At 42.4% G+C, this 26209-nt stretch overlaps 1 protein-coding gene and 1 long non-coding RNA gene across 4 annotated transcripts in view; one reads left to right on the top strand and one right to left on the bottom strand.

Annotated features, from left to right (window-relative positions):
* The window catches only part of DPP4 (dipeptidyl peptidase 4), an 84739-nt gene extending 80348 nt beyond the window's left edge, over nucleotides 1–4391 (bottom strand). Inside the window, 2 exon segments of the mRNA NM_174039.3 lie at nucleotides 3452–3539; nucleotides 4059–4391. Of these exon segments, the coding sequence (NP_776464.1) occupies nucleotides 3452–3539; nucleotides 4059–4064 (94 nt within the window). The 5' untranslated portion in view covers nucleotides 4065–4391.
* LOC112442563 (uncharacterized) overlaps nucleotides 3517–26209 on the top strand; it is a 32453-nt gene continuing 9760 nt past the window's right edge. The window contains exons 1-4 of one of the 3 annotated variants that reach the window (XR_009491570.1): nucleotides 3517–3594; nucleotides 4875–5064; nucleotides 5803–14395; nucleotides 14531–14581. This is a non-coding gene — a long non-coding RNA (uncharacterized lncRNA). Of the gene's footprint in view, nucleotides 3595–4874; nucleotides 5065–5802; nucleotides 16078–26209 lie in introns of those variants that run through there. The other 2 variants (XR_009491569.1, XR_009491568.1) reach the window with 2 other exon arrangements.

Here is a 26209-nt window from a genome sequence, read left to right as displayed (position 1 = left end):
TTATTACTGGTGGATGGCAGAGCAGTCAAATTTCCTATGCACTGAAAGAAGATACTGAGGAAATTTACTGCTACAGCAGTGGAAAGAATACAAGAAGAACCAATATGTCTCTATCCCATAACAAAACCCAGTAAGAAAACTATCTGACAAATAACAAAACTCAAAACAATTTGACAACTATTTTAAAAACTCAGCCTATAATATATCATAAAGAGGGAATTAAAGGGATTGCAAATACTGAGTGAGAAAGTTTTATTGCCTCTAAGCCATGAAGATTTCAATTCCACTATGAGTAAATTATTTTTATACATTTTATTGCTGATTCTCTGAAAAACGATGTCTAAATATGCAATATCCTTCTCTCTTAGGATATTTGAGGAATTAAAAACAAAATTCAATCTGTTAGTATATATACAGAAGGAGGTAAACTTTTGATATTACCTGGTGAAATGCATAACTCCTGACCTCAAGAAGCTTTTATTCTAAAAAAATACTGTGAACAGTATTAAGCTCACACCTTCGTCCTTCTCTGTCTCCGTCTCTCTCTCTGCTCCAAGTGTGTCCAGAGTTCTGCCTAAGTCAGCTCTTCATATGGAAACACGTAACCTTTTAAACCAACCTCTCTGGGGGATGAACTTGAGTTTGCTCATTTCTTCTTCCTTTTTCTCTTGGCTTTTTAATACTTTGCTTTCCACGTAATCCAAAACTTTATTTTGTTGTTCTATCAAAATCTTTCTTCCTTTCCTCTTTCCTTCTTTCTTTTTTTCCCCCCACTTCCTTTCCTTTTCATTTATATTTTCTTTCTCCCATCTCACTTCTTCTCTTCCTTTCTGGTTTTGACTTTAAAACCTTGATGGACAATATCGAGGGATGCTTCTTGGGTGACGTGTCTGGATCCTTTGTAAAAAGGTTATCCCTTATTGTGGTTCAGAAATGGTGTTGGTGGCTTGGCAAAAAAGCTGAGCTTTTATCTTTGTTCCTTATGATAATGGAGGAGTTGAAACAAGATAATTTCCCTTTTCTCCTCAAATATACATACATGCCAATTAAGAAATACAAGAGAAAAGTAATTTGATTGTCTAAGCGTAAATAAAGCACACAATGAAACCACATCTCCACCAGTAGTTTAAGAGGAGTTCTCAGCCACCCTATCCCCTTCCTCCCTATGTTTCCAATTATCAAAGTCTAATCATACACATTTCTGAGTATCCCTATAGCCTCCAAATTCTACTCTGCATCATCAATCTCCTGGTCACTTCCTTTTCTTCCCCTCCAGCCTTGTCCCATGTCCATCCACCTTCCCACTGTCCTGCTCCACATTGCAGGCACACTAAAATTTTCCATCATTCACAGGTTAAAGTCCTACCGCTCACTCTTCTTTCTTGCTAAGAGTCCTCGTAGGATCCCAGATAGAGGAGGTGATATTGTGTCTCTAAGATGACTCACAAGTCATTCTAAATTTTCTTGAAAACTTACCTCCAGGAATTGATATTAACCCTTCAGGCCTCCCCACAAAAGAAACCTCTTGTGAGACATCTTTCCCAGAAGCGATCTTCCTAACACTCTGAGAAGTTTGCTCAAGCCTCTCTAAACTTCCTCACTGCATCATAATAAAAGTTAGGTGGAGACACGTGAACCTCTCTGGAAGTCCCCTTCAAGAGAATGTCTTTGAAATCTTTGTTCAAATTTCATTTGGAGAAGAGACTAGGTATGGTTTAAGGGAAATGGTGAGACAGTCCCTCCCCAGTCTGTATACTCCTTCCAGCAAAACAAAATCTCTGTAGTTAACTTAAACAAACCCCACAGAAGTCAGCTGCATGACTCAGGCCCCTAAGTCATTCCACTGCCATCTCAAGTGACTTATTATCAAAGTTTGCTGTTCCTTTCAACTTTCTTGAAGGGAAGTTCTGATAATTATAGTTTCATCCATTCTGCCAAGGAGGCCTGGGTGCCTCACAATATGTTAGAGATGAACAGACTATCCAAGTTACTTTGATTTGTTTGCATATCTGTTTCCCACTAGCTTGTAAACTTCCTGAAGTTGGAGGTCTTTATATTTATAAAATTTAATCTTTGGATTTGCAGCGACCTGCACAGTTCCTGGAACATAATGTAGGTCATGTGAATATTTACTGATTGTATGGGCGACCCATCCTTTCCCCACAGGAAGGCTTTGTGTGCGTGTGGTTGTTTAAATATACAAAGTACCACTTTATGAAAGCAGTTATATTTTAACAGCTTGTAACAAAGAGTTGAGAAAGTGGACAGATGCCCACCATTTAATAGCCTAAAATGGTGGTAGCCATGGGTTTTTTAAGTTACTAAAAGTTATTATCAATAGGTCAACAGACTCAGTTATTTAACCTTTGGCACCTTTGCCCTGGCCCTGAAATTGCTGGCCAAACATGGTTTTTGATGGTTCTACAAACTAATTCTGAACTGTCACTTTGAAATCTAGATAAGACCTCCCAGTATATAAGCACTGTCTACACATTTCCTGGTTGACTAGACCATCAGAGAAGGCACTTCAGTTAGCTGACTAGAATGTGAATACTTAAATGAAAGAACTATTTAATAGGAAGTAGGGCCAGAGGGGAAGGAAATGGCAACCCACTACAGTGTTCTTGCCTGGAGAATCCCAGGGACGGGGGAGCCTGGTGGGCTGCCGTCTATGGGGTCGCACAGAGTCGGACACGACAGAAGCGACTTAGCAGCAGAGGCAGCAGCAGGGCCAGAGGAGACCCAAACTAGTTTTTCTCACTTGTTTGCATCCAATACTGTGCATTTCATTATATGGATGTTTTATATTAAAAACTAGGACTAAACTGAAACAGTGAAGCCAGCTAAAAGAAACCAAGGTGGATTTAAATGAAAGACTCTACTAAAGACAACTGATTCCACCTCCTCTGAATATCGCCATGGACACAGTGATATTTTCCATCAGCCTTATGGAAAACCACCTGGGTTCCCTATGGACTTTCTTTTCTCAAAACTGTATTTGGGGTTTTTTTCTTAATTTTTTCCCTCCCTTCATGGCATCCTTACAGCTTGTTGGGATCTTTAAACACTGTCTCTTTTCCTTTGAAGATCACAATCATGAAAGTTCTTTTTAAGAAGAAAAAAAAAAAAAAACGGAGATTCAAAAGGTACTAAATTTAAATTTGACAAAAAGAGATCTCAAAATTTCCCCTTATTTTCAGGAAGTATGTTTTTGCCATATGTAAAACGTGGCAGGTGCAGGTCTCTCGCAGCCTAAACACAGGAGACCAACGAAGCGAATCTAGCGGCTACGCTAGAAGCAGCGATCACGCCAGCGAAGCCTGAGCTCCACGACCTGGCACACTGGTCCCACCCAGTCCCCAGCAAAATTCCTAGGTCTCCTTGGAATGTTAAAATAGAACCTGATCCCGGTCTCCAACCGTCTTATCTTTTTCAAATGTTTTAAACTTACTGCCTTTGGTCAGCAGAACCACGGGCACAGTGATGACGGTGACGAGCGCAGCGATCGCCAGCAATCCCAGGAGCACCTTCCATGGTGTCTGCAAGCCGGGCAGGTCAGGTCCAGTTAGAGCCAGCCATCTGGCCCCAGTCTGGGTAAGAGGGTCGGGGCCCCAGCTGCCCAGAAGGCAGCGGAGTTTGCCGTCGCGCACGCACTGGGAGAGGGGCACAGGGGGCTGGGAGGGTTTGGAGCTCGCGAGTCGGAGGTTGCAAGAGAGCTTTCCCTTGAACTTCTGGCCTCCGGGCAATTTAATGTATGCGTTTAAACGCACCTCAGAAGCCAAGTAAGGGTTCTGGCGCGCGTTTTGCCCGTGGCTCTCCAGGTCCTCCAAGGCTCGGTTCCTGGGTTCTTAGCCCCGCGGGTTCGAGAGCGAGCCAGGAGCCTTGGGGCGTCCCTTCACCTGTCAGAGGGTGGCTCTGGAGCTTCCGCCTAATGAGAGCCCCTGGTTTCGATCTGCGAGCTTTGGGTGGGGGGTAATCTGGCGAGACTTTAGTGAAGAGGCATCTACAACTCACCCCTGGGGCTCTTGGCGGGGTGGGGGGGCCCTTTAATCACTCACCTTCATGGTCTGCGTCTCTTCGAAACTGAAGTTTCGGAGCCGGAGCGCAGTCAGAAGTCTGGCGAGCCGCCCGGACGCGCGTGCAGCTCCGGAGCTCCGGGCACGTAGTCACAAGGCGCTTCCAAGTTTCAGCCCCGAGTTAAACATTAGTGAGCGCCGGGTTGGCAGGGTATAAAGGGCTGCAGGCAGGCTGCGGGAGAAGGCGCGCCGGCCCGGAGAACTAGCGTCCGGGCCGGGGGGCGCCCGAGAGGCACCTCCCTATGGGCGCGCGGGGCACTGGGTGGCCGCCGGACGCGCAGGGTGCGAGGTCCCGGGAACGCGCTGGAGGGGTGTGACAGCCCGAGCTGCGGCGAGCGGGCGCCCGGCAGGCATCCGACGTGGAACACGGAGGCTGCAGGTCGGCGGGAGAGCATGGCCCGCCCTCACTGAAAGGGACCTCTGCGCTCAATTCCCGCAACCTCGAGTGGGCAAGTGAGGGCACTTAGCCCAGAGAGGGTATAGGGCTCTGCAGACTGAGAGAGTTCATTGCTGGCAGCTGAAACTAAAACCCAGATCTCTGTCCTTTGCCAGTGAATGGTATGGTGGGGATTTCTAGGGTATTTATAGCTCCTGGAAGGCAGAGAGAGAAAAAGCGATTGTTCGCTTGTGGATGGCACTTAGAGGCTAAGTGTCCGGATTCATTCTCCGCAGGGGGTTTCTGGTTTGTCTTTCAGGCTTACCTTCTCATCATGATGCCAGAAATAATAACTCTAACACTTATGTGCAACTTACTTTTTCCCAGGAGCTACTCTAAGCATTTTTGTGTTTATTTTACAGGGAGGAAGAAGAAGGTTAAGTCAGCTGTCCAAGTAAAGGCAGCTAGGAAGTCGTGGAGCCTGAATTCAGAGTACATGTTCTTAACTGCCGCTCCATACGGCCTTTTATCTTTCAGTCTTCCAAAGAACATTTGGAAAAAAAAATTAAAAGAGCAGGTGTGGCTTCTTCCTCCAGGTCCCCAGGATGCCTGGTAGGTTCCTTCATTCATTCCCCTTTTCCTTTACTCATTCATCCCCATATCCTCCCATTTATTTCACCCATCCCGCAAATACTTGTATGGATACAAAGCATCAGACTCTCATCTAGATTTCAGAGATAGAGAAGTGAGACAAGATAGATGAGGTTTGTGCACTTGGCACTTTCAGTCTGAAATACACAACAGAACCTTTGCATTAGGGTCCCTCTACTTACTTCCTCTTGTGGATAAGCACTCCTGCTCTCTAAAAGGCCTCTTCAACTTGTTCACTCAGCTGCAAAACAAAGTCTCTCTTCCAAAGTTAGAGGTAAAAAGTTCGAAATGCAAAGTCCTGTGGGGCATTAATATATGATTATGAATAAATTTCAGTTTCCATCCTTTATCTCCAGTCTGAATGGCACTTCTGAACTCTGGAATCATTTTCCCCTCTGACTGCTAGTTGCTTATGACACATCCACTTACCCACACCCACCTTCAGAGGCCCAAACTGAACTCTTTATCCCTTCCATCAGTCTCACCTCACCTTCCTCTGATGATTTCTGTCTTCGTTAAAAGTACCCCCATTTGCCAATTACATTAAAAGTGTCCTCACTCATCAGTTACAAAAATGAAAGACTTGAGTCGTCTCAGTTTTTCTTCTCCATTCTCCTGCTACTTTCACATGGCCATCATTTCCTCTCAGTTCTGCCTTTACAAGTATTTCTCAGATCCATCTCCTCCTCCCTCTTCCAGCTGCTGGGAAAGGTGAATCAATAGTGTGGTTGCAGCCTGTGAACTGGAGCTGGAAAGGACTCCAGGGAATGGCTCAGTGCTGGCCTCAGCTCTCATCGGTTCGTGTACTCAGCAATGGAGAAGGGAAGTCTGTACAACGGCCCACATGCTTAACCTCCATACCCCGACCATGACACTATCCTTTCAGCAAGCTCCAGGGAAGCTGGCTGACAACCATGGGCAGATCATCTTGTTCTCTGGAAAGTATTCCACAAAACACAAATATCTCCACACTCGGTCAACTTCAAGAGATTCGTTCCTAAATTTCTCCCACCTGACCTCTTTGTCGCTAGTCTTTCCATCTTGCTCTTCCCAAGTCTCTAAGACACCAACTGGCCAACACATTAGCCACCATGTGTAAGTCAGTGTAAATCTTATATTAGGCCATCTCTCTTTTCATGCACAATGGAAAACAGATGTACTACTCCAAGTTCTCGCTGTTAGGAAGATTTCTCTTTCTACTCTATTTCAGAGCATCCCCGAGAGGGGCTATAATGTAGCAGCCATCATTCGTGACTGGTGCCAGCTTACTTTGCATAAGGCAGACTCTTCCCTTCTCTGTTGCCTGTTTATGAGGAACTGCTATGCAGTTATAGGTGTGTGTTTAGGGAAAAACACCAAGCAGAGGGAGAAGCACCATGGAGTCCAAGCTCATTGCTTATGTAATTTTCTTATGCCATCTGAATCACTTGTGCTCATCTACTGGATCTATAGATACCATTTTCACTTAACCATGGGACGTGGCTGAACATACTCAGCTTTGTCATTTGGTGGGCCAGGTAACAACCAGTTTGTTATTGAAGTTCAGGTTGTATAGTTATGGGTTGAATTGTGTCACCTCCAAAAAAGATATGCTGGAATCCCAATCCCCAGTAACTTTTCAGAAAGTTACCTTATTTGGAGACAAGGTCTTTGTAGAAGTCATCAGGTCAAAAAGAAGTCATTAGGGTGGGACCTAATATACTATGAGTGGTGTCCTTATAAAAAGAGAAAATTTGAAAACAGAGACAGATACACATAGAGAGAAGATGGTATGAAGAGACTCACAAAGAAGACTATGATCTACAAGTCTAGGAGGCAGATTTAGAACAGATCCTTTCCCTCAGGTCTCAGAAGGAGCCAACCCTGCTGATCCCTTGATTTCAGTCTTTCAGCCTTCAAATGGATAGCATCACTGTCTCAGTGGACGGGCATTTGAGCCAACTCCAGGAGATAGTGAAAGACAGGGAAGCCTGACCTGCTGCCCTCCATGGGGTCGCAAAGAGTCAGATACAACTGAGCAACTGAACAACAACAACCCCAGCCTCAGAACTGTCAGGCAATGAAATGCTGTTAAGCCATCCTATATGTGTATTAAATGGGCCCCACACACTAATATACCAGCTGTTCTACGATCATGTTTTCAGTGTCTACCAGGGCCCTGTAGAAAGAGAGGAACTGATTTTCATATAGTGAATAGTCATTGACTGTTGTAGCCCACATCTAAAATGAGCCCCAGAGTTTGGGTGTTACCTTTGTGTATGCAGGCTAAGTTGCTTCAGTCGTGTCCAACTCTTTATGACACCATGGACTGCAGTCGGCCAAGCTCCGTGTCCATGGGATTCTCCAAGCAAGAATACTGGAATGGGTTGCCATTTTCTTCTCTAGGGTACCTTCCCCACCCAGGGATCAAACTGCAGACTTGTGTCTCCTGCATTGGCAGGCAGGTTCTTTACCACTAGCACCATCTGGGAAACCTTAATATACATCAAAAGATAACTAATATTTAGGCGAAGGGCATGACTTTTTTCTAAAAATCCTAGGCAGATTATCTGTGATTTTCCTATTGGGGCTTGCCAGAAGCTTTGCCTGCCACAGACACTTGTAATAACTATTATCTGTTGGGTCATTAAGATCCAAGGATCAGGGCAGCTTGCACTATAGCCTAGACCTAGGGAGCCCTCTCTTGTTCTAGGTTCCATTCAAAACAGATAGCCATAGGTACTACCGAGCAAATAGGTTGGAGAAGCACAGCTGGTTGTGGTATATGGTGTCTCCAAAATCCAGAGAGTTCTGGCAAATACTGTTACTCTTTTTGGTGGGCACACAGGGTGTAGTGGCTTACCCATCATTTTAGGGGGGATATCATAACATGTTCTAGACTACTAAGTCCCTTGAATCCTTGCAAACATTTTCATGGGACTTATCCTCTATTCTGTGGTCATATTTGTCTTGCTGAAATATATAAGGAACTTGCTACTTACTGTTCCCAAGGTCCAATTAGCTTGTCACCAATGTAATGGACCCATGTGATGTTCTATGGGATTTCAAGATGATCAAGATCCCAGGAGGCTATATTATGATAGAGAAGAGAGTTGGGGCTTCCCTGGTGACTCAGCAGTGAAGAATCCATTTGTCAATGCAGGAGACACAGGAGACAATGCAGTTCTATCCCTGGAGAAAGAAATGGCAACCCCCTCCAGTATTCTTGCCTGGAAGATCCCATGAACAGAGGAGCTGGGAAGGTTACAGTTCATGGGTTTGTAAAAGAGATGGACATAACTTAGTGATTAAACAACATGATAGTTGACATTTCCCTGAAAGTAAGATGGTAAAATTATACTGCTCACTCTTCCAGGTGATGGCAATTTGAGATGGCCCTGAAGGAAAAAAAAGTACTCTTCAAGTTAATAGCCACAGATACTAGGATTGTATTGTCTGGTCCAGTGAAGTTACCATGCTGGTACAATGGACATGGTTCCATAATCCATCTTTTGTCTGGGCTGAGCAGGAAGTTAACTGAGTATAGGGTAGGGAACCTGCACCATCTCTGTGGGTGAGGGGAGAAATGAGTCAAGAAATGCAAACAGCCTCTTAAAGCCAGAAAAGATAAGGAAATGAATTCTCCCCTAGAACCTCTAGAGGGTATGCAGCTCTGATGACACCTTGACTGTAACCCTGCTGCTGCTGCTAAGTCGCTTCAGTCCTGTCCGACTCTGTGCGACCCCATAGATGGCCTCCCACCAGGCTCCTCTGTCCCTAGGATTCTCCAGGCAAGAACACTGGAGTGGGTTGCCATTTCCTTCTCCAATGCATAAAAGTGAAAAGTGAAAGTGAAGTCGCTCCGTCGTGTCTGACTCTTAGCGACCCCATGGACTGCAGCCTACCAGGCTCCTCCGCCCATGGGATTCTCCAGGCAAGAGTACTGGAGTCGGGTGCCATTGCCTTCTCCAACTGTAACCCAGTAGGACCTATTTCAGACTTCTGAGCTCCAGAAGTATAAGACAATACATTTGTGTTGTTTTAAGCCACTAGGTTATAATAATTTGTTACAGCATTAATAGAAAAATTAATGTACCCTGGACACGGCTGATGTTTTAACTCCATAGCAATGGATGTTTTAACTCCTAGAGCCAGGATTTAATAACTCCTGGGAGGTCTGGTCATATCCCTTCTCACTGAGCATTCTCAAACATAGCTGTAAATCCCATGTCTTTCTGAAGGAGACTGGGAAGAAGATTTAAGGATGTACTGTAGGAGCATTGCAGGCTCTGGTCTCTGTTTCAAACAGGGCGTTTTGGGTCTACGAACTGACTTGAATCTGGAAACAATGAAAAGACATGAATTTCTATTATGGCAACTAAAGTGAGATTTTTGACTCAGATTTAGAATTTTTCTAAGTGGTGAAATCAAACCATAACTTAGAATGTTACCCATGAACTTCGTTCTTAAGTACCCCATGATAAATGAAACACCACCATTGGAGGTTACACGTTTTGATTACCATGTTATTCCTGGAGATGTTTATAGTAATAGCTTCTTTAAAGAAACGGAGTCTTTGAAGTAGGGTCCCTGTGAGTTATTGCCCTGGAAGGATGCAGCCAATGTCAGATTGCAGCACAAAGCAGATAAAAAACAGACGGAATAAATACTCTGGTCTCTTTCTTCTAGTCTTTCCTGCTTGTATGTCCCAACTAAAGGCAGAGGACAAAGGAACCTGGATAATAGAGGATGTTATCTGCAGGCGTCATTTTCCTGGGGCAATGGGCAGGGAAGATAAGGGTGAAGGATGGACAGGAGGGTCTAAATGAAAAATAACCAAATAAACAGCCCAACACTACATATTATTTGTTAAATTGTCTCCTAATAAAGATTGGAGATGTTGCATTTATTCTTTTTTTTTTTTGTAGTTCAAAAGTGATTTTTTTTTTTTTTTGAGCCTTAAGTGTGCCTTAGTTTTTTTTTTTTCTAATTTTGTTTTATTTTTAAACTTTACATAATTGTATTAGTTTTGCCAAATATCAAAATGAATCCGCCACAGGTATACATGTGTTCCCCATCCTGAACCCTCCTCCCTCCTCCCTCCCCGTACCATCCCTCTGGGTCGTCCCAGTGCACCAGCCCCAAGCATCCAGTATCGTGCATCGAACCTGGACTGGCAACTCGTTTCCCACATGATATTTTACATGTTTCAATGCCATTCTCCCAAATCTTCCCACCCTCTCCCTCTCCCACAGAGTCCATAAGACTGTTCTATACATCAGTGTCTCTTTTGCTGTCTCGTACACTGGGTTATTGTTACCATCTTTCTAAATTCCATATATATGCATTAGTATACTGTATTTATGTTTTTCCTTCTGGCTTACTTCACTCTGTATAATAGGCTCCAGTTTCATCCACCTCATTAGAACTGATTCAAATGTATTCTTTTTAATGGCTGAGTAATACTCCATTGTGTATATGTACCACAGCTTTCTTATCCATTCATCTGCTGATGGACATCTAGGTTGCTACCATGTCCTGGCTATTATAAACAGTGCTGCGATGAACATTGGGGTACACGTATCTCTTTCCCTTCTGGTTTCCTCAGTGTGTATGCCCAGCAGTGGGATTGCTGGATCATAAGGCAGTTCTATTTCCAGTTTTTTAAGGAATCTCCACACTGTTCTCCATAGTGGCTGTACTAGTTTGCATTCCCACCAACAGTGTAAGAGGGTTCCCTTTTCTCCACACCCTCTCCAGCATTTATTATTTGTAGACTTTTGGATCGCATTTATTCTTTAATCTTTCTCTTCCATCCTTCTCTCTATAGTGCCTCGTTAAATGCCTGGAACAGAGTAGTCAATCAGTGTTGGTGGAATAAATGAAAAATTAAATGAGCAAAATATAACATTGGGTCTTTCTCTGTGTTCTTGGTGGCTGCAACTGGAAGTGAGGAAAAAATGGGATCTCATGTGTGGCAAGAAAGGAGAGAGCGAGAATGACAGGGCTGAGAGTGGTGAGGGAGCTGAACAGATCTTACTCCTGTCCCTCTGCTCTGCAAGAGAAGTAAAGGAAGTACAAAGGTATTTCTTCTTTTTCCCAGTGCCCTCCTTGACCTCCACCTAATTAGAGAACTCTGTCCACCTGTGTGGGAATGACTTTTCTAGCATGTCCTTTATGCTGCTGCTACTGCTAAGTCATTTCAGTCGTGTCCATCTCTGTGCGACCCCATAGACGGCAGCCCACCAGGCTCCCCCGTCCCTGGGATTCTCCAGGCAAGAACACTGGAGTGGGTTGCCATTTCCTTCTCCAATGCATGAAAGTGAAAAGTGAAAGTGAAGTCGCTCAGTCGTGTCCGACCCTCAGCGACTCCATGGACTGCAGCCTACCAGGCTCCTCCATCCATGGGATTCTCCAGGCAAGAGTACTGGAGTGGGGTGCCATTGCCTTCTCCGCATGTCCTTTATAATCCAGGTCAAAAGTCACTTCCTCCGGGTTACCTTCAACAATAACCCCATCTGTTTCCATACCATTTTCTGCTTTCCCTACCAACCAGAGTTTGGCAGATTATTCTGCTTGTGATGTTGTTGTTCAGTTGCTAAGTCATGTCCAACTCTTCACGACCCCACAGACTATAGCCACCAGGTTCCTCTGTCCATGGCATTCTCCAGGCAAGAATACTAGAGTGGGTAGCCATTCTCTTCTCCAGGGGATCTTCCTGACCCAGGGATTGAACCTGGGCCTCCTGCACTAGCAGGCATATTCTTTAACACTGAGCCACCAAGCGAGTGTGCTATTTACAACCAAATTAATTTCCACCTAGAGATACAGAGATGATAGTTAGCTAGGTGGATAATCCTATGGATTTAGATGTATGGAAAGAAGAAATTTCAAGCCAAAGGAATAACTGTATACAAAGGCTGAGTGAGAAACCTGGAGATCTTTAGGGACTATCTATTAGTTTAGTTTCATCAGGATATAAAGTATAAAGGTTGATCCTGGACATATGCTTTAGTCTTAAATTCAGTATTCAGTATGTACTAGGGAGCCACTTAGAGTTTTTGCCAGGTGAAGGAACACAATCAGACTTAACTTTAGATATAAAAAACAGGCAACAGCATAGGCTGGATAGCTGAGAAATGGAAGAACTAGAGATGGGATGAGAATCATAAACTTGAATGTTGCAAAATTAATTGGGCAGGTGCTTCTCTGTGTGGAGCTTGTCATAAAAGAATTTAAATCATGTTGATTTGTATTTGTTTATATACAAGTCTCTAAAACTATTTCCCATGTGTAGTGTGAAATGTTTTCCTTGCCCCAATGATCAGTAATACCAAATAAGTAGTTCATCTTATACTCAATACATAATTAAGGTCTCTTGCTTCCTATTAGAACAGACATTAGCCAGAGAGGAGGCTTTTGTGCACTTCTTTGATTGTTCTTTGAATAGTCTATGGGTTTTTAAAAATTTGAACAGTTTGCTTATATTAGCTACTGACTTAAGACATAATTATATGATTTTATGAGAAAATATGTTTAAGATCCTTGGAGCTAGATTCTTACAAAATGGCCATGGTTATGATAATTCCTTTATGGCTTGGGCTTCCCAGGTGGACCTAGTGGTAAAGATGGTAAAGAGCCTGCTTGCCAATGCAGGAGACTTTAGAAAAAACCCACTCCAGTATTCTTGCCTGGAGAATCCCATGGACAAAGAAGCCTGGTGGGATAAGGTCCGTAGGGTCACAAAGAGTCAGACATGACTGAAGAGCCTGAGCGGGCACACATGCAATCTGTAAACGGGAGGTGATGTGGTGATGGTAATACATGTATATGAGGCTGCGATAGTGAAGGAGGGGAGAGGTTGACTAGGTTGCTCTCATTGTAGGAAAGAGCAAGAGCCAATAGAACAAAGCTAGGGACTCTAACTAAACTGAGATATCTAATTTGCCATGGAAGGAAACACATACTCTCTTCTGAGTGGTAGAGCACATAATCAGAAACTTATATGCAGAAAGGCCTTCAGATTCATTGTACGCTGTTAAGAACAATAAGATAGGAAAAAAGACTTCATGTACACAAGGATCTTTGCTATATGCAAAGACCTTGGCATTGGACTAGAGTGAAAAGTTAGCCTGTCATTTATTAAAACTGTAGTCAAATATACAATAATATAAAATTTACCATCTTAACCATTTTTAAGTGTACAGTCATTTCTTTTTTATCCATAATAGTCCAGTGATTGTAGTGTAATTTTAGTGGATCAAACATACAGTTTAAAATTACATGACTCTCCTTTATCTTGACAAAATGGTGGAGTAAAACCATGACTCTCACTGTATATTTTTTGAACTAACATCTGTTTTCTGGCAATGGAAAAGAGTGACTATGTGGGAATTGGATCTTTTTACTGACATTACAGGGGAGTCTGCTATGGCTGTATGGGCCTTTATTCTGGCACTATACTTAGTGCTTTGAGAGAAGTGACAGTAGTTGTATTTAGAACAGAAACTAAACCAATTGGGGAGAAATTTCAAGCCAGAAATGACCAGACAAAGGTACTCCAAGAGGGAAGGTCCGATGCTATTTAACTCCCTGGTGGAAAAGCTTTGTTTTAGGTAGAAGTATTTATCTAGGCTCTACAGCATGTTTCTCAAACTTTTAATTTCCTTATTCTTTACCCTCTCCCCACTCTCACTTCTATTTCAGAGATTTTTTTCCTGAGCCCCACACTCAACTTGAATTCTGTATCTCTGTTTATGTATTACATGTTCTATATAAATACATATTATTATATGTTCTACATAAATCTGTGCTTCATACATCAGAAGAGAACGTTATTTTTGCCCCCAAGAACCACTCCCAAGGGGGTAATATTGCCCTCACTGAGAATGTATGCTCTGTAGCGACACTGATTCCAGAGTGGATGTGGCAATTACTCAGGATCGCCAGAATATAACTACTCCTTTAGAGTGCTGGTTCTAGCATAGGATAGAAATACTAAGTTCACTCTGGTAAAGCTAACGTATGAAATCTTAATGCTGAGAGACTGAACACGCAAATAGACAAGGGCCAGACAACTGAATTCTCACTCACAGCCTCTACAGCAATCTGTCCAAAGTGGTCAGGTCTTCACTGATTGTCAAGCTTCCCTATTTTTGCCCTTCTTTCCAACCCAGAACCAACCAGAAATAGATGAATATGCTCGTTAATTCAATCTTGTCAGAAGCCCCACTTCTCATCAGCCTGCCTCCTGTTTCCCACAGGAGACCCATCTCCAGGTCCAGCATACTGGAAGCCCCGACTACTTTTCACGGTAAAGCACTGCCACTCCCTTGCTGACCTTTGAGTCCAAATGTCATTATGGGCTGATTCTTGCTATATTAAGCTCTGAAAAAATAGCCGTGGCTTGTTCTCATTTGGATGATCTTTGTTTATTTCCATAATACAGAATGAAGATTGCAGCCAAGGAAGACCGTACATATTTAAAGAGACACCACAGGTTTAATAATTAACTTCTCCTTTTCAAGGTTTCAGCAGCATGCATGGCTCTTCTATTGATCTCTGTTTTCTTCAACCATCCCAAAGGCTGTTATTTATCTTGTCCTTTATCAGTCACACTGTGTGAATAATTTAAGTGATGTTTTGGCTATTTAACTACAGCCATTTGGAATATTCAAAGATATTTGGAAATGCAGGCAAGTGCCAGAAGAGTTTAGTAAGTCATTCAATGGGAGTCTTATACATACAAGATATTCAAAGATATTTGGAAATGCAGGCAAGTGCCAGATATTTGGAAATGCAAAGATATTTGGAAATGCAGGCAAGTGCCAGAAGAGTTTAGTAAGTCATTCAATGGGAGTGTTATACATACAAAGACACTGTTACTTCGTTTCTTGAATATTTACATGTTAACTTCAATTTTGATATGAAAATCGCTCACTGCTCAAATGACTACTTCTTGAGGGTTTTACTACAAATGCTTTCTCTTTAGAGTTAAGACTTTCTGTCATATCCACCAGCGGGCAGATAAACTAAAAAAAAAAATTCAGCAGTGACTAAAAGAGGAATTGTGAATTCATGAATAGTGAGTAACAAAGCAAAGACCATCCAAAGACTTTTAGATAGAAACTGGGTGATGGCCATCAATATTGAGAAGAAAGCCTAATTGGTGGCTGCTCAAAGGTTAGCCTAGGAGTCTGCCTTCTACTAATGGGAGACAAAAATATTTCAATATGCCAAGTCTATTATGTAAAATACAAAATATATTTTAGATTTTTATTTTATTACTTATTTATTTACTTACCTTTTCTTATTGTTGTTGACTTCTAACGTAATTTTGTTATGATCAGAAAATAATTTTTAAGTTCTTAAGACGTACTTTATGGCTAAGCACGTGGCCTACCTTTGAGAATATATAATGGGAACTTCAAAAATAAATGGGTATTACTAGCTGGTGTTCTAAAAATGTCAACTAAGTAAAGCATTTTCCAATCTTATTCAGACTTTGAAGACTTATTTTTTTATACTTTTATTAGTTGGGTGCTAAACTATTCTACTAGATTCTTAAAAAATATTTTTACTGTGGCTCATTATTTATTTACATTTAACTTTAATTCAATCAAGGTTTGTACTTGTTGATATGCTACTTTGCCAGGCAGTGTACTGGAAAATTCACAGTGAACAAGTCAGGTCTGATAGGGGGATCACAGTGTTTACAAAAAAGTTTATCATTGTGAATCCATCCAAGCTTGTCAGCAAAACCCAAGACCAAATGTCAGAAATGATTAGGCTTTCATTCAGGTCAGTTCAGTCTCTCAGTTGTGTCCAGCTCATTGCAACCCCATGAATAGCAGCATTCCAGGCCTCCCTATTCATCACCAACTCCTGGAGTTTACCCAGACTCATGTCCATCAAGTCAGTGATGCCATCCAGCCATCTCATCCTCTGTCGTCCCCTTCTCCTCCTGCCCCCAATCCCTCCCAGCATCAGAGTCTTTTCCAGTAAGTCAACTCTTTGCATGAGGTGGCCAAAGTATTGGAGTTTCAGCTTCAGCATCAGTCCTTCCAATGAACACCCAGGACTGATCTGCTTTAGAACAGACTGGTTGGATCTCCTTGAAGTCCAAGGGACTCTCAAGAGTCTTCTCCAACACCACAGTTCAAAAGCATCAATTCTTCGGTGCTCAGCTTTCTTCACAGTCCAACTCTCACATCCATACATGACCACTGGAAAAACCATAGCCTTGACTAGATGGACCTTTGTTGGCAAAGTAATGTCTCTGCTTTTGAATATGCTCCCTAGGTTGGTCATAACTTTCCTTCCAAAGAATAAGCGTCTTTTATTTCATGGCTGCCATCACCATCTACAGTGATTTTGGAGCCCAAAAAATAAAGTCTGACACTGTTTCCACTGTTTCCCCATCTATTTCCCATGAAGTGATAGGACCGGATGCCATGATCTTCGTTTTCTGAATATTGAGCTTTAAGCCCAATTTTTCACTCTCCTCTTTCACTTTCAAGAGGCTTTTGAGTTCCTCTTCACTTTCTGCCATAAGGGTGGTGTCATCTGCATATCTGAGGTTATTGATATTTCTCCCAGCAATCATGATTCCAGCTTGTGCTTCTTCCAGCCCAGCATTTCTCATGATGTACTCTGCATATAAGTTAAATAAGCAGGGTGACAATATACAGCCTTGACATATTCCTTTTCCTATTTGGAACCCGTCTGTTGTTCCATGTCCAGTTTTAACTGTTGCTTCCTGACCTGCGTACAGGTTTCTCAAGAGGCAGATCAGGTAGTCTGGTATTCCCATCTCTTGAAGAATTTCCCACAGTTTGTTGTGATCCACACAGTCAAAGGCTTTGGCATAGTCAATAAAGCAGAAATAGATGTTTTTCTGGAACTCTCTTGCTTTTTCCATGACCCAGCGGATGTTGGCAATTTGATCTCTGGTTTTTCTGCCTTTTCTAAAACCAGCTTGAACATCTGGAATTTCATGGTTCACGTATTGCTGAAGCCTGGCTTGGAGAATTTTGAGCATTACTTTACTAGCGTTTGAGATGAGTGCAATTGTGAGGTAGTTTGAACATTCTTTGGCATTGCCTTTCTTGGGGATTGGAATGAAAACTGACGTTTTCCAGTGCTGTGGCCACTGCTGAGTTTTCCAAATTTGCTAACATATTGAGTGCAGCACTTTCACAACATCAGTTTTCAGGACTTGAAATAGCTCAGCTGAAATTCCATCACCTCCACTGGCTTTGTTCGTAGTGATGCTTTCTAAGGCCCGCTTGACTTCACATTCCAGGATGTCTGGCTCAAGGTGAGTGATCACACCATCGTGGTTATCTGGGTCTTGAAGATCTTTTTTGTATGGTTTTTCTGTGTATTCTTGCCACCTTTTCTTAATATCTTCTGCTTCTGTTAGGTCCATACCATTTCTGTCCTTTATTGAGCCCATCTTTGCATGAAATGTTCCCTTGATATCTCTAATTTTCTTGAAGAGATCTCTAGTCTTTCCCATTCTGTTATTTTCCTCTATTTCTTTGCATTGATCATTGAGGAAGCCTTTCTTATATCTCCTTGCTATTCTTTGGAACTCTACATTCAAATGGGAATATCTTTCCTTTTCTCCTTTGCTTTTTGTTTCTCTTTTTTCACAGCTATTTGTAAGGCCTCCCCAGACAGCCATTTTGCTTTTTTGCATTTCTTTTCCATGGGGATGGTCTTGATCCCTGTCTCCTGTACAATGTCATGAACCTCCATCCATAGTTCATCAGGCACTCTATCTATCAGTTCTAGTCCCTTACATCTATTTCTCACTTCCACTGTATAATCATAAGGGATTTGATTTAGGTCATACCTGAATGGTCTAGTGGTTTTCTATACTTTCTTCAATTTAAGTCTGAATTTGGCAATAAAGAGTTCATGATCTGAGCCACAGTCAGCTCCTGGTATTGTTTTTGCTGACCACATACAGCTTCTTCATCTTTGGCTGCAAAGAATATAATCAATCTGATTTTGTTGTTGACCATCTGGTGATGTCCATGTGTAGAGTCTTCTCTTGTGTTGTTGGAGGAGGGTGTTTGCTATGACCAGTGCGTTCTCTTGTCAAAACTTTGTTAGCCTTTGCCCTGCTTCGTTCTGTACTCCAAGGCCACATTTGCCTGTTACTCCAGGTGTTTCTTGACTTCCTACTTTTGCATTCCAGTCCCCTGTAATGAAAAGGACATCTTTTTTGGGTGTTAGTTCTAAAAGATCTTGGAGGTCTTCATAGAACCGTTCACCTTCAGCTTCTTTAGCATTACTGGTTGGGGCATAGACTTGGATTACTGTGATATTGAATGGTTTGCCTTGGAAACGAACAGAGATCATTCTGTCATTTTTAAGATTGCATCTGAGGACTGCATCTCAGACTCTTTTGTTGACCATGATGGCTACTCCATTTCTTCTAAGGGATTCCTGCTCACAGTAGTAGATATAATGGTTATCTGAGTTAAATTCTCCCATTACAGTCCATTTTAGTTAGCTGATTCCTAGAATGTCAACATTCACTCTTGGCATCTTTTGTTCAACCACTTCCAATTTGCCTTGATTCATGGAGAAGGCAATGGCACCCCACTCCAGTACTCTTGCCTGGAAAATCCCATGGGCAGATGAGCCTGGTAGGCTGCAGTCCATGGGGTCAGCTAAGAGTTGTATACGACTGAGCGACTTCACTTTCACTTTTCACCTTCATGCATTGGAGAAGGAAATGGCAACCCACTCCAGTGTTCTTGCCTGGAGAATCCCAGGGACTGGGGAGCCTGGTGGGCTGCAGTCTATGGGGTCGCACAGAGTCAGATACGACTGAAGTGACTTAGCATTTAGCATGGACCTAACATTCAAGGTTCCTATGCAATATTGCTCTTTACAGCATCGGACCTTGCTTCTAGCACCAGTCACACCCACAACTGGGTATTGTTTTTGCTTTGGCCCCATCCCTTCATTCTTCTGGAGTTATTTCTCCACTGATCTCCAGTAGCATATTGGGCACCTACGGACCTGGGGAGTTCCTCTTTCAGTATCCTATCATTTTGCCTTTTCATACTGCTCATGGTGTTCTCAAGGCAAGAATACTGAAGTGGTTTGTCATTCCCTTCTCCAAGCTTTCATTCAGTTCAGTTCAGTCACTCAGTCATGTCCAACTCTTTGCGACCCCATGAATTGCAGCACACCAGGCCTCCATGTCCATCACCAACTCGCAGAGTTCACCCAAACTCAACTGGCCCCTAATACTGGATGAATCAAACTGGAATCAAGATTGCTGGGAGAAATATCAACAACTTCAGATATACAAATCTGATACCACTCTAATGGCAGAGGTGAAGAGGAACTAAAGAGCTTCTTGATAAGGGTGAAAAAAGAAAGTGCAAAAGATGGCTTAAAACTCAGTATCCAAAAAACTTAATATCATAGCATCCAGTCCCATCACTTCATGACAAATAGATGGGGAAAAAATGGAAACAGTGGCAGACTGGTGACTGCAGCCACAAAATTAAGACACTTACTTCTTGGAAGAAAAACTATGACAAACCTAGATAGCATAGTAAAAAACAGAGACATTACTTTAATGACAAAGGTCTGAATAGTCAAAGTTATGGTTTTTCCAGTAATCATGTACCAACATGAGAATTGGACCATAAAGAAGGCTGAGCACTGAAGAATTGTAGCTTTTACAACTGTGGTGCTGGAGAAGACAACTGAGAGTCCCTTAGACAGCAAGGAGATCAAATCAGTCCATCCTAAAGGAAATCAACCCTGAATATTCATTAGAAGGACTGATGCTGAAGCTGAAGCTCCAATACTTTGGCCACCTGATTTGAAGAGCTGACTGATTGGAAAACACCCTGATTCTGGGAAGGATTGAAGGCCAAAGGATAAGGGGGTGGCAGAGGATGAGATGGTTGGATGGCATCATCAACTCAATGGACACACGTTTGCCCAAACTCCAGGTGATGCTGGATGCTGCAGTTCATGGGGTCGCAAAGAGCTGGACATGACTTAGTGGCTGAAAGACAATAGTAGGCCCCTAGAAAGTATTTGGAGGGAGGGGAGGTTGGAGTGGGAGAGGTTAGCCTCCCAGGGACCACAGGAGAGTGTTGGGCTGTGATCTGATGTTTAGAGTTCGGTCGTCAGTCCTCTTGGCTTCTTCCTGTAGGTGCTCTTCCTTCTGTTTCCCTCCCAGGTCTTGCTGTCTCTTCTCTTTCATTTTCTTTCTGTGCTGTGGTATCCCTTTCAGGAATATCTGTTTTGAACCAATCCCCAGAGGCAGAGGCTCTCCTCCCCTTTCTCTTATCTCAAATTCCATCTATTCTGTAAGTAGCTTCTCCTGGAGGTTGACAGGATTGACATAGGCATTTTGTCAGGACTTCTAAGGCCAGAAGCCTTCAAAACATTTTGGCAAATACACCTGCACATACCTCCATCACTCCCCTTACGATGAATGAAGCAAAAATTCATATTCTAAGGCTAAGTAAAATTTAAGCATACTATTTTTTCTCTGCCCTCTGGCCATGTCTCTCCCCCCTAATATGCATTATATATCTGCACATGCATCAACCAGGGTTCTTCATTGGCAGAAAATACCTTCTCAGCCATAAACAGCAATGTTGTTCGAACATCAGTAAGATGATGCCCTAGGAGATAAGCTTCTTAATCTTGTAAGGGGCTTCAATGACCCATGACTCACTACTCACTTTGTACTTACAGATCTGGGTTGTGCAAACTATCAACATGATTTAATGTACAGCCCTCTGTCTCAAAAAGTTATATAACTGTGCTTCGACCTCTAATGGGAAGAATAGTTCTCTGAGCTTTCTAAGAGGCTTTTCCTGGGTTATAATCCTCAATTTTGCTCAAGTAAAATTCTCTTATTAATTTCTTAGATCGACAGATTAATTTTTTTCATTGACAGTATCTCTTGGCTTTCTATTTCTCTTATCCTGTTTTGACTGTGGCAGGTATGTATCATTAATATTTATATTTCGAGAAACTACAGAAGTGTTGGACTTCGTGAACTCAGCAAAGTACCAAAGAACACAGAAATACCAGCTTCATCCAGCCAATCAATGTACCACCGAGGAGGCAGCTTGGAGGAGACAAGAGAAAGGCTTTTGAAGTCAAACATGCCTGGGTCTGTCATTCAATTACTACATGCCCAAGGGTCTTTTCTGAAAAAGCTACTTCACAGAGTGGTGGAGATTTAATGAGATAATAACTGAGTAATCACGGCCGTTCCCTGAACGTTGCAAATTTATCTACATGCTGATGTATCTCTGTAGTTGGGATCTCTAGGCTGGATTCTGAGTCACTTGGATGTCCTGGCCTGGATGACTCAGAGGCCTATCAAGTGCAATTTATCCAAGAGTAAGTTAATTATTAATTATTGTTGCCACTACCCTGCTCATCCCCAACCCTATCTACAAAGTTCTGGCCTTTCCCTCATGCCCCACTTTGGTAAGAGGTAGTGCTGCCACATTGCCCATGCCAGAAACCCAGGGGTCCTCCTCAGTGTCTACTCGGCACCCCACACATCAACTTCATTAGCATCTCTTTTATTTGTCTGCATCCCTTTAAGCTCACTCCATCTTTTTTAGGCCTTTTTCTCTTCCAGTTCAGACCGTCCTTCCAATCTCCTCTGATCTGTTCTGTCACTCAGTCATATGACTCTTTGTAACCTCATGGACTGCAGAAGGCCAGGCTTCCCTGTCTATCACCAACTCCTGGAACTTGCTCAAATTCATGTTCATCGAGTCAGTGATGCCATCCAACCATCTCATCCACTGTTGTCCCCTTCTCCTCCTGCCTTCAATCTTTCCCAGCTGGCCTCTTTTATTGTAATTTCACTCCAGTGCAGCCTCTATTACTTTCTTGTTTAAAGTTAGTGGCTTCTGATGCAGAATAAAGTCCAAATTCCTTAACGTGATCTCGTCTCTCCTTCATCTTCCTTCTAAGCTCACCTCCTTAACCTTTTACCTATATCAAGCGACTGGCATTTCTAAGCATTGCTGTCCTCTCCTTTACTTCCAGATCTTCAAACATGATGCTCCCTCTGCCTGGTATTCCATTTCCCTTGTTTTTCATCTGGCTAAATTCCAGTCACCCTCCCAGATTCCAGTACCATTCCCTCTAAGAGGCCTTGCCCACCACTTGTCCAAGTGAAGTGCTTTGCCTCTCTGCTCCCAGGGAACTTTGTGCTTACATCTTTTTAACAAAGCATTTGTCACTGAGTAATGTAATTATCGCAGAGAAGGCAATGGCACCCCACTCCAGTACTCTTGCCTGGAAAATCCCATGTACGGAGGAGCCTGGTAGGCTGCAATTCATGGGGTCGCTAAGAGTCGGGCACGACAGAGCAACTTCACTTTCACGCATTGGAGAAGGAAATGGCAACCCACTCCAGTATTCTTGCCTGGAGAATCCCAGGGATGGGGGAGCCTGGTGGGCTGCCATCTATGGGGTCGCACAGAGTCAGGCATGACTGAAGCGACTTAGCATAGCAATGTAATTATTGAATATAATAATTGTGTGTGTGAGTTCGTGCTCAGTCATGTCCGACTCTTTGTGGCCCTATGGACTGTATCCCACCAGGCTTCTCTGTCCATGGGATTTTCCAGGCAAGAATACTGGAATGGGAAGCCATTTCCTCCTCCAGGGGATCTTCCTGACCCAGGGATCAAACCTGTGATTCCTACATTGCAGGAGCAATCTTTACTGCTGATTTATGGATTTATGGACCCTATTTTACATGTTGGATGTTCCTTTAAGTTCTTTACTTGTATTAGCTCATTTAGTCTCATAAAAATCCTATGAAACAGGTACTGTTATCATCCTCATGTTGCAGATGGAAGACATGGAGGCATAGAGAACTATTAACAAATATTTTTCTCAGTATCACATAGCCAGCATTTGAACCCAAGAGGTCTGACTACTGACTCCATATGATTATCCAATCTACATTAAAAAAAATATTTTTAAAGATTTTTTATGTAGATCATTTTTAAAATTTTTATTGAATTTGTTACAATATTCCTTCTATTTTATATTTTTGTGCTTTTTTTTTTTTTTTTCCTTCTGCCAAAGACATGTGGGATATTAGTTTTCTGACCAGGGATTGAACCTGTACCACCCTGCATTGGATGGCAAAGTCAACCACTGGATGGCAGGGAAGTCCCAACCATGCATTTTTGTATCCAATAATCTCCAAGGATTTTGTCTATGTTGTTCACTGGTGTACTCCCAGGGCTTAGAATAAAGTCTGGCATGTAATCAGTTCAGTTAAATAGCTCAGTCATATCCGACTCTCTGCTACCCCATAGACTGCAGCACACCAGGCTTCTTTGTCCATCACCAACTCCTGGAGCTTACTCAAACTCATGTCCATCAAGTTGGTGATGCCATCCAACCATCTCATCCTCTGTCACCCTCTTATCCTCCCACCTTCAATCCTTCCCATCATTAGGGTCTTTTCCAATGATTTAGTTCTTCACATTAGGTGGCCAAAGTATTGGAGTTTCAGTTTCAGCATCAATCCTTCCAATGAATATTCAGGACTGATTTCCTTTAGGATGTACTTGTTGGCTCTCCTTGCAGTCCAAGGGACTCTCAAGAGTCTTCTCCAACACCACAGTTCAAAAGCATCAATTCTTCAGCACTCAGCTTTCCTCATAATCTAACTCTCATATCCATACATACTACTGGAAAAACCATAGCTTTGACTAGGTGGATCTTTGTTGACAAAATAATGTCTCTGCTTTTTAATATGCTGTATAGGTTGGTCATAGCTTTTCTTCCAAGGAGCAAGCTTCTTTTAATTTCATGGCAGCAGTCACCATCTACAGTGATTTTGGAGCCCCCCAAAATAAAGTTTCCATTGTTTCCCCATCTATTTGCCATGAAATGATGTGACTGGATGCCATGATCTTAGTCTTCTGAATGTTGAGTTTTAAGCCAACTTTTTCCCTCTCCTCTTTCACCTTCATGAAGAAGCTCTTTAATTCTTCTTGGCTTTCTGCCATAGGGGTGGTGTCATCTGCATATCTGAGGTTATTGATATTTCTCCCAGCATTCTGGATTCCAGCTTGTGTTTTATCCAACCCAACATTTCACATTATGTATTCTGCATATAAGTTAAATAAACAGGGTGATAATATACAGCCTTGACGTACTCCTTTCCTGATTCAGAACGAGTCTGCTGTTCTATGTCCAGTTCTAACTGTTGCTTCTCGACCTGCATACTGATTTCTCAGGAGGCAGGTCAGGTGGTCTGGTATTCCTATCTTTTGAAGAATTTTCCACAGTTTGTTGTGACCCACACAGTCAAAGACTTTGGCATAGTCAATAAAGCAGAAGTAGATATTTTCCTGGAACTCTCTTGTTTCTTTGATGATCCAACAGATGTTGGCAATTTGATCTCTGGTTCCTCTGCCTTTTCTAAATCCAGCTTGAGCATCTGGTAGTTCACAGTTCACAAACTGTTGAGGCCTGGCTTGGAGAATTTAGAGCATTACTTTGCTAGCATATGAGATGAGTACAGTTGTGCTGTAGTTTGAACATTCTTTGGCATTGCCTTTCTTTGGGATCGGAATGAAAACTGACCTTTTTCAGTGCTGTGGCCACTGCTGAGTTTTCCAAATATGCTGGCATATTGAGTGCAGCACTTACACAGCATCATCTTTCAGGATTTGAAATAGCTCAACTGGAGTTCCATCACCTCCACTAGCTTTGTTCGTAGTGATGCTTCCTAAGGCCCACTGGACTTCATATTCCAGGATATCTGGCTCAAGGTGAGTGATCACACCATCATGATTATCTGGGTCATGAAGATCTTTTTTGTACAATTCTTCCATGTATTCTTGCCACCTCTTCTTAATATCTTCTTCTTCTGTTAAGTCCATACCATTTCTGTCTTTTATTGAGCCCATCTTAGCATAAATGTTCCCTTGGTATCTCTAATTTTCTTGAAGTGATCTCTAGTCTTTCCCATTCTATTGTTTTCCTCTATTTCTTTGCACTGATCACTGAGGAAGGCTTTCTTATATCTCCTTGCTATTCTTTGGAACTCTGCATTCAGATGGGTATATCTTTCCTTTTTTCCTTCCTCTTTCACTTCTCTTCTTTTCTCAGCTATTTGTGAGGCCTCCTCAGACAACCATTTTGCCTTTTTGCATTTCTTTTTCTTGGGGATGGTCTTGATCACTGCCTCCTGTACAATGTCATGAACCTCTGTTCATAGTTCTTCAGGCACTCTATCAGATCTAATCCCTTGAATCTATTTGTCACTTCACTGTATAATCATAAGGGATTTGATTTAGGTCATACCTGAATGGTCTAGTGCTTTTTCCTACTTTCTTCAATTTAAGTCTGAATGTGGCAATAAGGAGTTCATGGTCTGAGCCACAGTCAGCTTCCAGTCTTGTTTTTACTGACTGTATAGAGCTTCTCCATCTTTGGCTGCAAAGAATATAATCAATCTGATTTCAGTGTTGACCATCTGGTGATGTCCATGTGTAGAGTCTTCTCTTGTTGGAATAGGTGCATTCTCTTGGCAAAATTCTGTTAGCCTTTGCCCTGATTCATTTTGTACTCCAAGTCCAAACTTGCCTGTTACTCCAGGTGTTTCTTGATTTCCTACTTTTGCATTCCAGTCCCCTGTAATGAAAAGGACATCTTTTTTGGGTGTTAGTTTTAGAAGGTCTTGTAGGTGTTCTTAGAACCATTCAACTTCAGCTTCTTCATCATTACTGGTTGGGGCATAAACTTGGATTACTGTGATATTGAATGGTTTGCCTTGGAAATGAATAAAGATCATTCTGTCATTTCTGAGATTGCATCCAAGGACTGCATTTCAGACTCTTTGTTGACTATGAGGGCCACTCCCTTTCTTCTAAGGGATTCTTGCCCACAGTAGTCGATATAATGGTCATCTGAGTTAAATTCACCCATTCCAGTCCATTTTAGTTTGCTGATTCCTAAAATGTCAATGTTTACACTTGCCATCTTTTGTTTGACCACTTTCAATTTGCTTTGATTCATGGACCTAACATTTCCAGTTCCTATGCAATAGTGTTCTTTACAGCATCAGACTTTA

Source organism: Bos taurus, chromosome 2 (genome assembly GCF_002263795.3).
Source record: "Bos taurus isolate L1 Dominette 01449 registration number 42190680 breed Hereford chromosome 2, ARS-UCD2.0, whole genome shotgun sequence".
Classification (NCBI taxonomy): Eukaryota; Metazoa; Chordata; class Mammalia; order Artiodactyla; family Bovidae; genus Bos; species Bos taurus.
The sequence above is the reverse complement of the archived record's forward strand: the minus strand, read 5'-3'. Positions and strand labels throughout refer to the sequence as shown.